The 16,754-nt window shown below is 47.7% G+C and overlaps 1 protein-coding gene across 1 annotated transcript in view; it reads right to left on the reverse strand.

Moving 5' to 3' along the window:
• The window catches only part of LOC114693526 (inhibitor of carbonic anhydrase), a 40,469-nt gene that overhangs the window by 15,250 nt on the left and 8,465 nt on the right, over window positions 1-16,754 (reverse strand). The window contains 8 exon segments of the mRNA XM_028869921.2: window positions 1,419-1,475; window positions 3,479-3,569; window positions 6,253-6,395; window positions 7,350-7,521; window positions 9,889-10,067; window positions 13,508-13,563; window positions 14,605-14,752; window positions 16,284-16,445. Of these exon segments, the coding sequence (XP_028725754.1) occupies window positions 1,419-1,475; window positions 3,479-3,569; window positions 6,253-6,395; window positions 7,350-7,521; window positions 9,889-10,067; window positions 13,508-13,563; window positions 14,605-14,752; window positions 16,284-16,445 (1,008 nt within the window).

A 16,754-nucleotide genomic window follows, 5' to 3' on the forward strand; every position in this document is an offset into this window, starting at 1 on the left:
GCAACTCTTATAAAGGAAAACATTTAATTGGGGTGGCTGGCTTACAGTTGAGAGGTTTCGTCATGGCAGGAAGCAAGGCAGCATGCAGTAGACATGAAAGAGCTAAGAGTTCTTACATCTTGACTTACCACAGGAAGCCACAGGAAGTAGTTTGTCTCACTGGGCATGGCTTGAGCATACATGAGACCTCAAAGCCTGCCTCCATAGTGACACATTTCCTCTAACAAGACCACACCTACTCCAACAAGGCCATACTTCCCAATAGTGCCACTCCCTTTGGGGGGTCATTTTCTTTCAAACCACCACAATGGGGCAGGACCCAGTCCATTGTGGATTGTTCCATCCCTGGACTTATAGTCCTGGGTTCTACTAGAAAGCAGGCTGAGCAAGCCATAGGGAGCAAGCCAGTAAGCAGCACCCACTTCAAGATCTCTTCATAAGCTCCTGCCTCCAGGTTCCTGCCTGGTTTGAGTTCCGGTCCTGACTTCCTTTGGTGATGAACAGTGATGTGGAAGCACAAGCTGAATGAACCCTTCCCTTCCCAACTTGATGTTTGGTCCTGGTGTTTTGTCACAGCACTAGAAACCCTATCGAAGACAGGGTGGTTCATTTTAAAGACCAGGTCGACTCCCTCGTCAGTAAGTTCCGGCTAACCACAGAATGGTTCCCATTTTCCTCCTCTTCCTCAGCAACCCTGGGAATCACCTTCTCTTGGACAGGAGGCCTCGCCTGGTCCGAGAAGTGCCCAGATGGCTTCTGTCCCAGTGCTGACCTTCATGCAAGGATGGGCACATGACAGGAACACACACAGTGCTATGTAGGAGGACTTGGGGGTCCCACCCTCTTCAACTCTCCTCAAGCTCAGTTACAGCCACCTCTGGCTGTGTGCCCCTGGGAAGCCACCCAGTCCTAGGGCCTCAGTGTCCTCATCTACATCCCATGGAGCAATAGTGTCCATCCTATCAGATTGCTGAGGAGAATAAACAGGAGTCATGCTAACGGAAGTCTTTTCAACTGTCAAGTACCCTGCAGACATCAGTTATTACGGCTGCTTTAGGATGGTTTTGTATGTCAGCAATGAACCCGGTCTTCTTTTCTCAACTCTAATAAGTTTGGTTTTATTTGTTATTTATTACTTTTAATTTAAGTGTATGTGTGTGTACCTGCATGAATCTATGTGTACACATTCATGAAGGTACCAGCAGAGGCCAGAAGAGGGCACCAAAGAGGGAACTGGAATTACAGATAGTTGTAAGCCACTTGATTCGAGTACTGGGCATCAAACCTGGGTCCTCTATAAGACTAATAATCATATTTCACTGCTACACCATCTCTCCATTTCCCAATTTTATTTGCCTTTATCCTCTTCCAAAGCATAAGGTTCTGCTTTTGAACCCCAATGTTACTGACTCACTCACCTTCCAAAGGTGCATCCACACACTTAGACCCCAGTCTCTCACTGCCATGTGTAGACACTAAAAAGAAAATTAGAAACATTGAAGATTGTTGTGGGATATTTTGATTGCATTCTGACAATAAAGTTTGCTTTGAATCAGAGGGCAGAGTTAGCTACTAGCTGACCAAAATTAACCATAGAGGTTTTGGAGGACTGAGGACAGATAGAGTGACAGGAAGTAGTAGGGCAGGGCTTAGAGAGCATCTCAGCCCTTTTGGATGAGGAACAAAAGAGATAGAAGGTCGCCAGTTGCTTCTCCAGCGATTCTCTGATCATTCAGGTTCTTACCCCAATATCTGACTCCCAAGTTTTTATGGATAAAGAATAATTAGATAAATGCATCAGAAGGTCCATGTTAAACTCTCATGTAAGTTACTGTAGCCAGGCTGTGAACTTCTCCGTCTCAACTGAGATTGACTAAAATGAGAAATGTTGGTTTAGTCATCTATCACTGGTTATCAACTGGAGAAAGGTCTGCAGGCACATTTAACTCCTTCTGCTCCTGCCCTTTGCTGTTACAACTCTAGGTTCCATCCCAGAATCTCCTCAACCCTCAAACAGATACAAAAGAAAATAAGATGCCCGCTGAAGGGGAGGAGGAGAGAGATCCTTTTGAAGGAGCTGCCTGGCTCTGACATCTTCCCTGAGGTAACAGCTAGTCCAACTCATGGGCTATTTGGCAAGCACTGTGATGACTCTACCCACTCCATGCCCTCCAGCATCATTATAGCCATGATAAGAGGTATGGTTTTAAACTCTTTCTGCCTGTAACTGTCCTGGCAGGGGCAGAGATACTGAAAAGACAGACATGTGTTCCCCTCACTTTGGCTGTCAGTCTATTGAAGCAGTTGTCCCCGAGGAACTGGAAATTCCTCCAGTAATATCATTCTGGGGAAGGGAAAGACTAAAGTACTACTGCCAGCCTGAGGAAGAATTTGTCTCCCAAGGAGAGATTTCCTACAGTTCTGACACTTGTCAAATCACCTTTTGTTGCTCGAGTTTTTCTGCCTTGCCCACAGTCAGGACAAATCTTTGTCACCTGCCAGTCCCACAGCCGCTCAGACCCAACCAAGTAAACACAGAGACTTATATTGCATACAAACTGTATGGCTGTGGCAGGCTTCTTGCTAACTGTTCTTATAGCTTAAATTAATCCATTTCCATAAATCTATACCTTGCCACGTGGCTGGTGGCTTACCGGCATCTTCACATGCTGCTGGTCATGGCGGCGCTGGCAGTCAGTCCTTCTGCCTTCCTGTCCTTTTATTTCTCCTCTCTGTTAGTCCCACCTATCCTTCCTGCCTAGCCCACAGCCGATCAGGTTTTATTTATTGATCAATCAGAACAGCTTGACATACAGACCATCCCCCAGCACAGCCAAGTGCAGACTATCTCAGACACCTGCACTCAGGCCCATGGTCCTAATCATCCTCTATGCGGACCTGCTGGGTAACGCCACAAAGAACCCAAGAAGGGCTCCCACAGGACATACAGAACATCCCACAGCAACCTTGCAGGGGAGACTAACTCGAAACAACATGAAGGATCAGTGATGGGTGAGACCACACCATGACCAGGATTGCTCTTCCATGCATGTCTCTTGCTTTCTATTTACACTTGAACCTTCATATAAGAGTCCTGAAGATGGACTTGGGGGTCACGAGGCCTCTAATTTATTACTCTTCTTCATGTGGCTATGGTGAATAAAATCTCTCTCTTTCTCTCTCTCTCTGATTTTTCACTATTATGTGACTCTTAATTGGTGTATTGAGGAGAGTGGCTGAGCTTAGTTTGTCATGGCTGCTGGGGCCCAGTCCTTGATCCTAAAAACCTTTGAATACAGGCCTAATGCCTGCATCTGTAGACAAGCTGATTCAACTGTGGAGTAGAAGATTCTACTTCAAAAAGTCCTAAGGTACAAAAATAGTTATCATTATCTTAACAGAAAAATGACACTATTTCTTCACCTTTCTGTGCCCATGGCTCAGAGAGAAACACAGAGGAGCCCCACCCTCCACTCACAGTAGTTCTCGCCCAGGACAGGCACCAGACCGCAGTGGCCTGCGATGTAGGCAAATCCTCCATCCAAGCTCATGGCGTCCGCATCTCCTTTCTGAAGTTAAGAAATCAATCATGAACTGTGAGGCTATCTTCCATCCCACTGACCCTCAGAGTCATCATCCCATGAGTTTCCAGTCGTCACGTGTACTTATTTAACCAGACTGTGGTCCTCCTAATTCTTCCTCAGTAGAAATACAGAATTTAGAAAACTAGACCTGTCTTTGTCCTGTCGACTAGAAACAAGGGCCCAACTCAGGCTGTGCTCTCTGGACATCCCTGTGTCCTCCTAGGAGACTCCCCTGGACATGCACACGGCACATTTTCTTTATGACCATTGTCACAATTCAGCAACCCACATGGCCAGACTCAGGTACTATATTTAACCTGTTTCATGGAAAATGTTTTCTTTCAAGCAGTGGAATCAAATCTATTCCCCAAATCCTATCAGCACCACACTCAATGGTGCAAGAAATGTTTCCAACAAACAACTAATAAATAATCAACCAACAAAATAATGAATAACCATTAAATAATTCATTCATAATTGATATTTCAATCATTTTTTTTCTAAATAGTGCAACTAATGTATTCTTATAGTCATAAATAAGATCACTGAGATAAAATAGTTAAATTGAGTGTAGCTCACACTTGTAATCCCAGCATTGGTGAGGCTGAAGCAGGTGAATTGCCACAAGTTCAAGGCTAGCCTGAGCAGCATAGTGAATGCCAGACCATTCAGGGATACAGAGTGGGAATTTGTGTCAAACACCAGCAACACCAATGCACATCCACATATATGCTTCACTGTTGACTCCTTGACTACCCTAGAAATCTGAAAGCTGACCAAGGCAGGAAAGGGCATCCTGTGCCAGGCTCTTCCCCGCATTATGCACTGTCTGGGGATGGAGTTCAGTGGAAAGAGCAAGGCCCCGGGTTTAATGTCCAGGGTAACCAGCCGAACAATAAGCAAATGCTCAAATGCAAACTTAAAAAAATAATTAAATGAGTGACACACTGTGAACACATATATTTAAACACTGGGCAGTGAATCACTCACCATGCCTCATAAAGTCAGATAAAACAGTGGTGTTTGATAAATTAACAAACCAAAACAGAGAGAGGTTAAATAATTTGTCTGATGAATGGTCTATTGCCTACAGTAACCACTGTGCCACACAGCCTCCAGGACCTGGTTATTCAAAGTACACATCTCTAAATCTGTACTGGGTACTTTTTTTTTTCCGAGACATTGTTTCTCTGTGTAATAGCTCTGGCTGTCCTGGAACTTACTCTGTAGACCAGGCTGGTCTCAAACTCACAAAGATCTGCCTGCCTCTGCCACCTGAGTTCACCATTACTGCCCTGCAAATTTTATATTCATTAAATGACTGGGCTTTGATGAGGTTTAAGAGAGTTAATGGGCCGGGCGGTGGTGGCGCACGCCTTTAATCCCAGCACTCGGGAGGCAGAGTCAGGCCAATCTCCGTGAGTTCGAGGCCAGCCTGGGCTACCAAGTGAGTTCCAGGAAAAGGCGCAAAGCTACACAGAGAAACCCTGTCTCGAAAAACCAAAAAAAAAAAAAAAAGAGAGAGAGAGTTAATGGGCTGGGCGGTGGTGGCGCACACCTGTAATCCCAGCACTCGGGGGCGGGGGCAGGTGGATCTCTGTGAGTTCGAGACCAGCTTGGTCTACAGAGCTAGTCCAGGACAGGCTCCAAAGCTACAGAGAAACCCTGTCTCAGAAAAAAAAAAAAAAGAGAGAGAGAGAGAGAGAGAGAGAGAGAGAGAGAGAGAGAGAGAGAGAAAGAGAGAGAGAGTTAATGGGCCGGGCGGTGGTGGCGTATGCCTTTAATCCCAGCACTTGGGAGACAGAGGCTGGTGGATCTCTGTGAGTCCAAGGCCAGCCTGGGCTACAGAGTGAGTTCCAGGACAGGCCCCAAAGCTACACAGAGAAACCTGTCTCAAAACAAAACAACAAAAAAAGAGTTAATGGAAGTTTACCTTCCATTACTTAGAAAAGTAGCTACAGAAACATTAGCTGCCAATTAATATTAACAGTAAACTCAGAAATCCTGACACAGGGATTAAAAAATTACAGTCCCATATGTATAATATCAAAGAATTTATTAAATAACTCAAATATAAAAACTATAAGTTATACCTTTAATCCCAGCACTCGGGAGGCAGAGCCAGGCAGATCTCTGTGAGTTCCAGGACAGGCTCCAAAGCTACACAGAGAAACTCTATCTCAAAAAACAAAACAAAACAACAACAAAAACCCCTATAAATTAGCTCGATAAATTGAGTCAGAAATACTTCGTGGGATATCATGAAGGATTTTGGAGGGGTGGTGCTTGTTTGACATAGGGTCAGCTGTAACCCAGGCTAGCCTCAATCTTACTATGTAGCCAAGGATAGCCCTAAACTGATCCTCCTGCTTTCGTCTTCCAAGTGCTGGAATTACAGCTGTGCACCACCATGCCTGGCTCTGCAGCTATTAAAAACATACTTTAACTGAAGGCCTCATTACCTAAGAAAGCGTACCTTCTGTGCCCGAGGCTGTAAATAATAGAAAGAGCTATCACTTACTAACAGATTACTCGATGCCAGACAATATTCGCGAGTACTCAAGTTGTAATCTTTACAACTGGCAGACTTTGGAAACTACAGACTCAGCAAAATCTGGATCTCGTGGGTTAGTGCCAGGAGATTTACCCCAAATCAGGGACTTCCTACCATGATGGCAGCGATGCAGTCCTCAGGGGTCTCCTCCGTGGCGCACGCCAAAGCGCCTCCGCTCACAGCGCTCCAGTCGTCACACTTGGCCTTCTCCTGTTGGCCCACTGCACACCACTGCACCCTCCGGGAGTCTTCCAAACCTAGATGCGTAGAGACGGTGCAAGGACCCAAAGTAAGCCCCAGACGGCTGCCGGACGCTGCCCGGTGGGGCATCACAGGAGGCGACGAGTGTGCGCGACTCATTTCATGCCACAGCTCCTGACTACCGAAGTAGATAGAGAGCCGGGTGTTTGTGTAAAACAGTGACAGCGGAGCTCTCCCCTTCCTCCTGACGTCACCTCCCCAGGGAAGCGTCTCAGCTCTCCATCCCGAAGCTGGGCCTTCTGGGAGTTGCCTTTGCTCCCAGAGAGAATTTCCATCCCGGGAGCAGCCCCTGGAAGTCACATATTCTGCTCCGAAGGTCTCCTTGCTCCTGCTCACCCAGTGTGTTAGTTTACATCGGACAGTCCGCAGCTGCTCGGCGACTGTGGTTTGACCAAAGGGAAGGTGAAGACAGAGAAGAAGCAAGGGAAGGGTGGAAAGGGGCAGCGGAGGGCGGCAGCTGCCCTCAAAGCCTCTGGAACTCCTTCCTAGTCCTGCTCCTGATTGTGCTCATGGCCACATGGCCACGTCAGCGTAGGATGGACCGTCCTCCCCGTTAGACCTGCCTGTCCCTGGGTGAGTGGACCCAGTAGACACAAGAATCCGGAGCCACTGTGGTTTTAAGCTGCCTATAATATGAAGGTCCTCAAATCCCTTCAGAGGGACGAGAAGAACTCCTCAGTAGTGGAGTCCTTGCTTCACTGTGAGGCTCTGGGCTCAAGCCCTGGCACCACCACCTCAACCACGATAGCGTCTTTGTCACTAAATAACTTAGCTCTTTCTCCTGGCTCAGCAGAACATGTGCTCATTAACCCAGTGTAGTGAGTAGTCCTCAAGGGCTTTACAGGCCAATAAGGTCGGGTGAATCTTACAGCCACCAGCTACATCTCCATCCACGGCCTTTGCCTCAACCTGTGGCGAAGCTTGGCAGGTCCCTCCCAGGCCTGACATACCTCTCTTTAGATTCTTAATGTTAGAAAAATGCTCGTATCCCAGGTACAGATTGATGTCCATCTTTGGAGGCACCCTTAGAAATCCATGAGCAGCATCGGTAAACAGAAAGTCTTTCCCATGGGGGGAGCCAAAGAGTTGAAAGGCTGACGACTGGTCATTTCCAAAATGTTCCTGTTCAGAGGCAGGAAAAGGAATGGAGGAGCACTGTTAACACGGTGGGGTGTGTGTGTGTGTGTGTGTGTGTGTGTGTGTGTGTGTGTGTGAGAGAGAGAGAGAGAGAGAGAGACAGAGAGAGTGAGTGTGTGTGTGTGAGAGAGAGAGAGAGACAGAGAGAGTGAGTGAGTGTGTGTGTGTGTGTGTGTGTGTGTGTGTGTGTGAGAGAGAGAGAGAGAGAGAGAGAGAGAGAGAGAGAGAGAGAGAGAGAGAGAGAGTGAAAGTGAAGACAAAGTGAACCCGACTAGGGAAGGGGGAGGGAGGGGAGAGCCATGCAGTCATCCTTGGCCACAGCTTCTTTCTGCTGTTTCAGTTGCCTGAAGTTAACAGCACTTTGAAAATACTAAATGGAACATTCCAGAAAGAAGCAGCACATTTTAAATAACTTTTTTGTAGTGAGTGTATGGCTGTATTTTTGATATTTTATTATTGTCAATAATCTCTTACTATGCTTAACCTATATATTAATGTTTATCATGTATCTGAGTACACAGAAAAAATACAAGACAGTTGCTGACTTACAGTGGTTTGACTTTGATTTTTTTTTTTTAGCACAATGATGAGGGCTTACTGGAGCACAGTTCACTGCATCAAGAGTATCTGTCTGTCTATCTGTCTGTCTATCTATCTATCTATCTATCTATCTATCTATCTATAGGGTTTTGGGCTTTCTGCAGTTACAGGAATCCACTGAAGATTTTTTGGTTTGGTTTGGGTTTTTTCTTTTTCTTTTCTTTTCTTTTTTTTTTTTTTTTTCCTTCAGAGACAGGATTTCTTTGCAGCTTTGGCTGTCCTGGAACTCACTCAATAAGACCAGGCTCTCCTTGAACTCACAGAGATCTTGCTACCTCTGCCTTCTGAGTGCTGGGATTAAAGGCGTGTGCCATCACCGCCTGGCCCCACTGAAGACTTTTAAGTAACTCCTTACACATAGATAAAGGGAGAGATCCTGTGCACAAAAGCAGTGCCCAGGGCTTCTAACAAGTCTCTTCATGGGCAGTTCTACTCAAATCCCATCGAGTCTGAGCCATGTAGACTCAGGGAACTGCAAGGGCCTGGCCTGCAGACCTGTACAAAGGGGTTTGAGTTGCTCATGGGCCCCCCAGCTGCCCGTCTCCAGCAGGGCTTGTGCTGTGTGTTCCAATGGACAGGATGATGGCTGCCTCCTGCTTGACTGACTGACCTGGTGGCAATGCTAGACTTCACCCTGAAGTGGCTTGCTCCAGGACCACTGCCACTAAGGCTGCAGGTGTCCTGTATCCTCTCTTTACCCCAGGCTTGTTGCTAAGGACCAGTTATGAGACTCAAACGTCTCTTTTCCTTTGGGGCCTCCAAATACTTCAGGGCCTTTTGCCCGTGTCTCCTTGGCCTGGCCCACAGTTGTTCCTGATGGCAGCTTATAGTAGCACCTGCCCATAAGGACTGAATTTGCCAGGTTTGTTAGCACATGTCTGTAATCCCAGCACTTGGGAGTCTGAAAAAGGAGGATGAGGAGTTCAAGTCCACCTTCGGCTACACAGCAAGTTCGAGGCCAGTCTGGGCTACCTGAGATCTGTCTCAACAAAACCCAAAGCAGAACGATAACAATAACAAAAATCAAATGACTGTATTTTGCTCTTGCGATGGCTCTGCATGAAATGCTACTTGCTGCTTTCCCTAATAACAATCCTCCACCCTTCCTCTGGACACACTCAACTTATCCACAGGGCTCAGGATTCTTCCCAGAAGGCCCTTCAAATAAATTCCTTTGCTAAAGCACAAAGTACATGGCCCATAGTCTCAAGGTTGTGCAATCCCTCCAGGTGATCATGTGTGCTGTCCTGGTTCCTGCGTGGATTCAAGGGCAACCCTGTTTAGCCCATCTCTGAGTCTGAGTGCAATGTTGGCAGAAATGGGACAGGGTACAGATGCCGCCTGGGAGAGATTGCTACCAATACAGAGACAGCGCTCATGTTCTGGGACCTCTGTCAGGGGAGCCGCAGGCCAGGGTGGGGTCATAAAGGAAGCACTTTGTTGAGACAGAGGGAACTCTTTAGAACTGAAAAGAGTGAAATGGGACAAGAAGTGTTTCTAAGAGTCTTTAGCTCCCAGGAGGGTGATGCCAGTCACGTGGTTCTGATGGCTTCTACTGTCTGTAATAAACAGACCAGGTAGATTGTCAGTGAAGGGATCGTGTGCTAGTACCACCCATTGTGTCCTGACCACACAAAGACTTCTAGTCTTTGGGGTCAGATAGCAAGGAGGAACACCCCTCCCCCTGCCCCCCCCCGACACACCCTGAAGCAGGGAGCTGTAAGCAGGGGAGAGGATGGTGGGTGGGGGTACCTGGGCCACTCTGAGAAGCTCTTCGATCAAGTCATCCTTGCCATCCACACTGCGAGCCACAACGGCGTGAGAGGGGACCCGGGCCAGGTGGCACTGCTTGTATTCGTCCACCGGCCTGCGGGTGTTGTCGGTGCAGAGCAGCTCATACTGGTCCCTGTCAGCCTTCTGTGGCAGGGCCTCTGAGGAGGGAAAGTTCAGGTGAGCAGGCTGAGCTGGGAGCTGTGCTAACCTCTCCCCCGACCACAGAGCGAGTGGCCTGAAGCGGATTCAGAGTCCTTTCCAAACACACTTTATACACAGCTGAGAGAGCGAAGGACTCATCAGGGGAAACAACTGGCTTACAATCTCACTGCAGGTCACCCAGGGTTGGGTACCACACCTGGCCAAGGCACCCTCCAGCTGCCCGTTTCCCTGTGGCTCTACAAATAAAAATGGTGACAGCGAGCACACATTGAGCAATAACAGCCCACACGACTGTGCACAAGGCTCATGGCTGCCCAGTCTCTTTACACTTAATCCCTCAACTTAAAGGAAGCCAGACATGAAATGATGACATTATAGACGTGAAGAAACAGAGTCAGAGGCTTAAGGCAACCGGTCAAAATCTCAGTGGTGCTACCATCCTGGGGCAATTCACATCCCTCACAAAAGCAGCCACGTTCCCCAGAAACAGAGCCTGCTGGGGGAAAGCGATGAGTCAAGAGTGAAAAGGAGGCCTAGGGTCCCAGTCAGGAAACTCTGTAGCTGCAAAGAACAGGTTCCTTGATTGCTGTGTCCATTTGGGTGTTATGGACTCAGTGCATCCACAGGTTGAAGTTTTAATCCCCAGTGTCTCCGAGTGTGACGTTACTTTGAAGTAGTCCTTACAGATGTATGTACACTAGTAAGATGAGACCATACTGGAATACAGTGAGCTCCTAATTCAATACAATTGGTGTTCTTGGAAAAGAGGAAATTGGGAGAAGTGTGCACACAGGAGTCTGCATGTAAACATGACGTCAGATAGTGAAGACGTGTATATACAAGCCGAAGGACACCAGAGACGGCCAGCCAGCCAGGAGAGCAGCATGGGGGAGTCTTTGTCATACCCTCATAAGGAACGAGCCCTGTTGACACCCTTATCTTAAAATTCCAGCCTCCAGAAGGAGGGTATGAGAACTTTCTATTGCCTAAACCACCCAGTGTGCGGCACTTGGTATTGACAGGCCTGGAAAAGGAACACAGACGGGCTTTGGGATTAACGAAAGTCTCATACTGAAAGAGGAGAAGCCGGCCTGGTGGTGCAGGCCTATCCCAGCTACTCATGATGCTGAGGTAGGAGGATTGCAAGTTTGTGTCCTGCCTGGGCAATAAAGTGAGTTCAAGACTAACCCGGCCAAGCTAGTGAGACCAGGCCTCAGAATGAAGACCGTCAAAAGACGACTGGGAGTGCATGGCTCTGGGGTGTGGTGCTTGCTGGATGTGCAAAGCCCTCGTTTCCATCAGTACTGGAAAAAACGGGCAGGAGGGAATTAGGGGGAGGTTACCACTAGATTCTGGGGATCATGGGATTTAAATTCAGTATGTCACAGAAAAAAAAAAAGCACATTTAAAATCTTTGTATTTAAAAAATACCTGACTGAATATAGAAGCATGCACCTGCAATTGCATTACTTAGAAAAATCCAAAGAGCCAGGCATGGTTTAATCCCAGCATTCAGGAGGCAGAGGCAGGCTGATCTCTGAGTTCAAGGCCAGTCTGGTCTACAGAGTGAGTTGTAGGACAGCCAGAGCTACACAGAGAAACCCTGTCTCAAAAAAAAAAAGAAAAGAAAAAAGAAAAAGAAAGAAAAGAAAAGAAAAAAGAAAAAGGGAAGGAAGAAAGGAAGAGAAAAGAAAAAAGAAAAATCTAAAGAAAAAAATTATTTTTTTAATTTTTAACTTTAATTAATTAATTAGTTGTAGATAGGGTCTCACTATAGCCTTGGCTGGCCTGGAACAGAATATGTGGACCAGGTGGGCTTCAAATTCATAGATATCCTCCTGCTTCTTCTTCCCAAGGGCTAAGATGAAAGGCATGTTACCACCTTGCCAGGCCACAAATTTTTCGTGATTTAGTAACATTAAAATTTAAGTTCAGAAAAATCCATATGCTCTAACAACCTCAGAAAGAAAATGCTTTTCTGCCTCTCTCACTAGATGGCCAAAGCCGCGGTGGCGGCAGACCTCAGCTTACCACCAACAGTCACTTACATCCCTCCTGGAGGAGTGCTCCAGAAAACTCCGTGGAAGGCCAGGGAAGGTCTCACTACAGTTGGAAAATGACTTTCAGCAAAGGTAAGCAGAATGGTCTGGGACAGCCTGCTCCTTCCCGAGGGAGGTGTTTTTAAATCTCCATAGTAATCTGTGCTAGCAGATGCCACCCGCTGGTACAACCATGGTAACACAGGCATCCAAAGGCTGCAATAATAATTATTTGCAACAGCTTGGTTCTGGGAGATAAGACCACCCAAATGGCCTTAGTCATGAAAACTGTTGATAGTAGGATACACCCCAATTTCAAAAATGCTCACACCCCAGGCCAGTGTGCAGTGATGTGAAGGGGAACTGTGAATGGCCGAGAAGAGAGCAAAGGACGCTGACGTCATCACAGGGGAAGGCGTCTAGGTTGTAACCAAGTCCAGGGTAAACTGTGAGGACCTAGAAACTTCCTGGAAGTGCTTGTAATAAAACTGAGCCTAGCATTGAGCTTTAAACATTTTGAGTGGCATCATGTATTTGTATCTGATATTTAATTGGATATAAAACCAAGAGTCTGGCCAGGCCTAGTGACTTTTCCCTGTAAATCCAGCTACTTTGGAGGCTGAGCAGGAAGGTAGGAAATTTGAGACCTGCTTGGGCTACAGAATGAGTTGAAGACCAGCTGGGAAACTTAGTGAGATCTTGTCTCAAATGACCAAAAATAATAAATGAAAAGGGAAAGAAGATTTAGGGATGCAACTCTGTGACAGAGTGTTTGACTGGCACACATGAGGTTCTGGGGTCGGTACACAGAACTTGTACACACACACACACATGCACACTCATGTACACACACACACACACACACACACACAGTCCCAAAATATATAATCTTAACTCGTCTAAAAATGCTGCTTTACTTGTTTGAGCTAAATTGTCCAAAATGATGGAAAGGTTTGCCATGTTATTTTTGCTTTCAAATTTAAAAATAAGGCAGGGTGGGGTGTTGCTCAGGGGTAAAGCAGTTGTCTAGTGCCTACAAGGCACTTGGTCCAATGCCGGGCATTGCAGAAACAACTTCTTTCATTAGTTAGTAATAACAGTCCATAAGTCATGTCCACTAGATTTATAGAGATGTCTGCAGCTTAGCTAGCTGAGAGAACAAGAGAGGGGTGGGTGCAGATCCCTGATATGGGGTGGTCAGCAGGAGACAGATGGGAGGTAAGAAGAAGTGGGGGGCCTAAATAATGTAGAAATGGTGTGAATGCTTTCCTAAAATCTGTTCTGTGGCATTAACAGATTTTAGGATCTGTCTCAGTATCACTTTTTCCTAGAAGTGAGATAAGGATCGGAGCCTTTGGCCAGGCTGGGGCCCCTTTTACTCTTTGTCCAGCACTTACCAAACACTGTCAGGTGCCTCACGAAGCTCACATCCCCCGCACCATCCTGCAGACATCTGCAAACAGCACAGCCCAAGGTCAGGCACTCTGCCTGGGAACACACCTCACCTGGCTCTTGTGCAATGCCTCTTAGGATCTGCTGGGGCCTTGCTCACAGTTTCTCAGGCATCCGTCTGTCTTCAGAGAGGCAATGGCCTTATCTGAGGCCTTTAAATGCCACAGCCAAGCTGAGACCTGAAGCAGGCTGGAGACCTGGAAACCAGCATCGCGGGCAGTCCTGGAGAAGGATGCTGAACCAGAGAGGACTCTCGCCTTCCTCTCATAGAGCAGTTCCAAGCAACTGCTTTGGTTTGGGCTTTTAAAAGTCATCAGATAGTCTCAAAATCCAGCTAGTCCTGCTCTGGTTTGAACAGCCACCTTCTCTTACAGAGCATGGAAAGACACAGGCTAAGTACCATAGGTGGTTAGCTGGGGGGCTCCTGAGGCCTGTGTCTGCAAATCCCAGTCCCCAGAGATGAGTCTGCCCTCCTCCCCTCCCCCTGCCCCTGGCACTCCTGTTATCATGTTGTAGCCCCAGCTTTGGGGAGACAGTGAGGTCTCCCACAAAGAAGATGGTTCCTCAGGATGGTTAGGAGCAGGGGCAAGCCATGGGAAGGACTCAGGACCTTGACGGTCATGCCACCTGGGTGCCAGGGGTACGTCCTGTTCAATCCTGTGCCTTTGTCTCTCTGTGACAGTTGATATTATCAGCTAGGCTGGATCATATGACATAGGTCGTTTCTGTGAGGGAGTTTCTAGGTTAATTAAGGTGAGAGGATCTACCCTTAATGCGGGTGGTACTATTCTATGGGCTGGAGCCTAGCGGTGGGTAAAAGGAGGAGGGGAGCTGAGCCCCAGCATCCCCTGCTCCACGCCACCAGCTATCTCATGCCTCTGCTGCCAGGCTTTCCCCATCATGATGGACTGCATCCTCTCAAACCCTGAGCCGAAATCAACTCTCTCTTTCTCAAGTTGCTTCCTGCGAGGTATTCAGTCACAGTTACGAGAACAAATAACTAACAGACGCCCCAGTTTCAGAGCAAGGGGTTCTCACTCACTTGAAGGCCCCAGAGTAGCCGAAGTATGGTTCGCTGGAGGAGCAGGCACACTTGTCCGTCCCCTTCCCCGCACACAGTTGGCAGAGGCTAGGAAACGTCTTCCCATCGGCACAGGGGGCACAGCTGCTGGAGAAGAATGTGGCTGCAGCTGTCCAACACAGAGACAGGGGCATGGGCTGTGAGCTGGCTAAAGCCTTCAGGTTGTACATGGGTGAGCGAGTGTCCCGTGGGAGAGCCTACGTCTGTGGACATCTCCCAAGACTGCTCCTAGGAGGTGAGCATGTGCGGGGAGTCCTGTGTTTGAGAATCATACTTCTATGGGCTCAGGGCTCAAGCCTATAAAATGCTCCCCAGTTTGTCTGCTACCGGGTGTAAGAACTACTGACCCACATGAAAATACGATGTGCCCAGCGCCATGCGCCCTGTTAATTTACCAGCATCCTACAGGGCCAGGCAGAACCCTGAAGAAGGCAGGAACCCTTGCAGGTTACCACCACGCTATAACTCTTCCTTGCCTTAGACATGAGCCCACCCCAATGCCAACCCTTCTGCATGCAGAGGCTGTGGTGGCTCATGGGATCCCTGTTTTGGCCGGGAGAATTGGTAGATCCCGCTGGTGAGTTACCAGAGGAACCAGATAGCAGTTGCTGCCTAACTGCCCAGACAGATGTCCAGTGGTATCTGTCACCAAGGCAAGTGAACAACCGAGAAAGGTCAAACATGGCCAGATCTGAAGCCAAGGCTGTAGCCCTTTATCAGACTCTATCAGACCCATGCCTGGGCCTGTCCCTGTTAAAACATAAGTACTGCAAAGGTTGACAGCTCAAAAAAGGTACGCCTTTGCAGAGTACAGGATCTGATAGTCATCTTCAAGGGCTGAAAAGGTCTGGGCTCACTCTGGCTTATCCTAACTGCTCAAGAAGCCTGGAGCACTTCAGGGATGTCCTAGCATTAACCCAGTCATCCTGTCCTTGCCCATGTCCCAAGCACTCGCATTAATACATGGAAGCCTGAGGGGCTAGAGATGTTTCCGGGAGCCCCAGAGAACCGTCTGGGAGGCTTGGAGGGAGGTGACCTTCCTTGGGAGCCTTTCAAGGGTACTGTTGCCAAGACAAACTGCTGTGATTCCTAGGAAGGGGCACCTGACAGCTCAGAGACACAGAAGCACCTCTACCGGAAGAAGATGCAACCAGCTCCCATGAGCTGCTGGTGCACACTCTAACTCCATCTCCGAGAACCTAAAACACACGTGTTTGTCAGTGACCGAGCGGTGGCTAACATGCATCATCAACTCAACTGGATTTGGAATCACTATGGAAACACACATCTGGGTGTGTCTATGGGCTGTTTCCAGAAAAGCTTAACTAAGAGGGAAGATCTACCTTGAACACGAGTGTCATCATTGGTGGGATGGGGGCCAGGGCTAAATAAAAGAAAAAAAGCTGAGGACCAGCAAGGTCTCAAGCTTCTGCTGCCATGCCTTCTCTGCCATGATGGATTGTATGCTCAGACTACAAGACAAGTCTTTCCTTCCTAAAGTTGCTTTTGCTGGGTACTTTCCACAGCAAGAACAACAACAACAAAAGAGGACTGATCTATTGTGAAACCCCAACATAATCCACTCAGACCACCCAGTGCAGGAGCCCCACTTGAGGACATCCAGCCCCCGGCTGCCTCACCTGTTTCCAGAGAGCCAGAAGGAAGCAGTATGCTGAGGGGAGTGTACCACCCAGCAGACCAGCCCAGGCCGGCGTGGCAGGACTTCTTGCCCTGGAGCTGGTTTAGTTGGAAGCCTGTGCCCTTCTTCACCAGGGCCACAGCATAAAAATAGGGTTGCGGATCTGCAGTGGAACAGAGAGAAAGAGAAGCCAAAAGGAAATGCAGTGTTAAAACTAGCTTTTCCAGGTGTTTACATGTGGAACTTCAGAGGGTCCTGAGCCTCCACATTCACCCCTAGCAAGAAAGGGAAAAAATTGAAGGAAAAAAAAAAGAAATGGAAAATGCCTTTATCTGACAGGAGGAGAGAACTGATCCCTTTCAAGACAATAAAATAATATTATAGACACTCCCTGACTTACAATCTAGACTAAGAAAGTTTACTTTATGGTAGGTGCAAATGCCAGTAGTATCCTTTGAATTTCCAATTTGAT

The sequence above is a fragment of the Peromyscus leucopus genome, chromosome 7 (assembly GCF_004664715.2).
Source record: "Peromyscus leucopus breed LL Stock chromosome 7, UCI_PerLeu_2.1, whole genome shotgun sequence".
Classification (NCBI taxonomy): Eukaryota; Metazoa; Chordata; class Mammalia; order Rodentia; family Cricetidae; genus Peromyscus; species Peromyscus leucopus.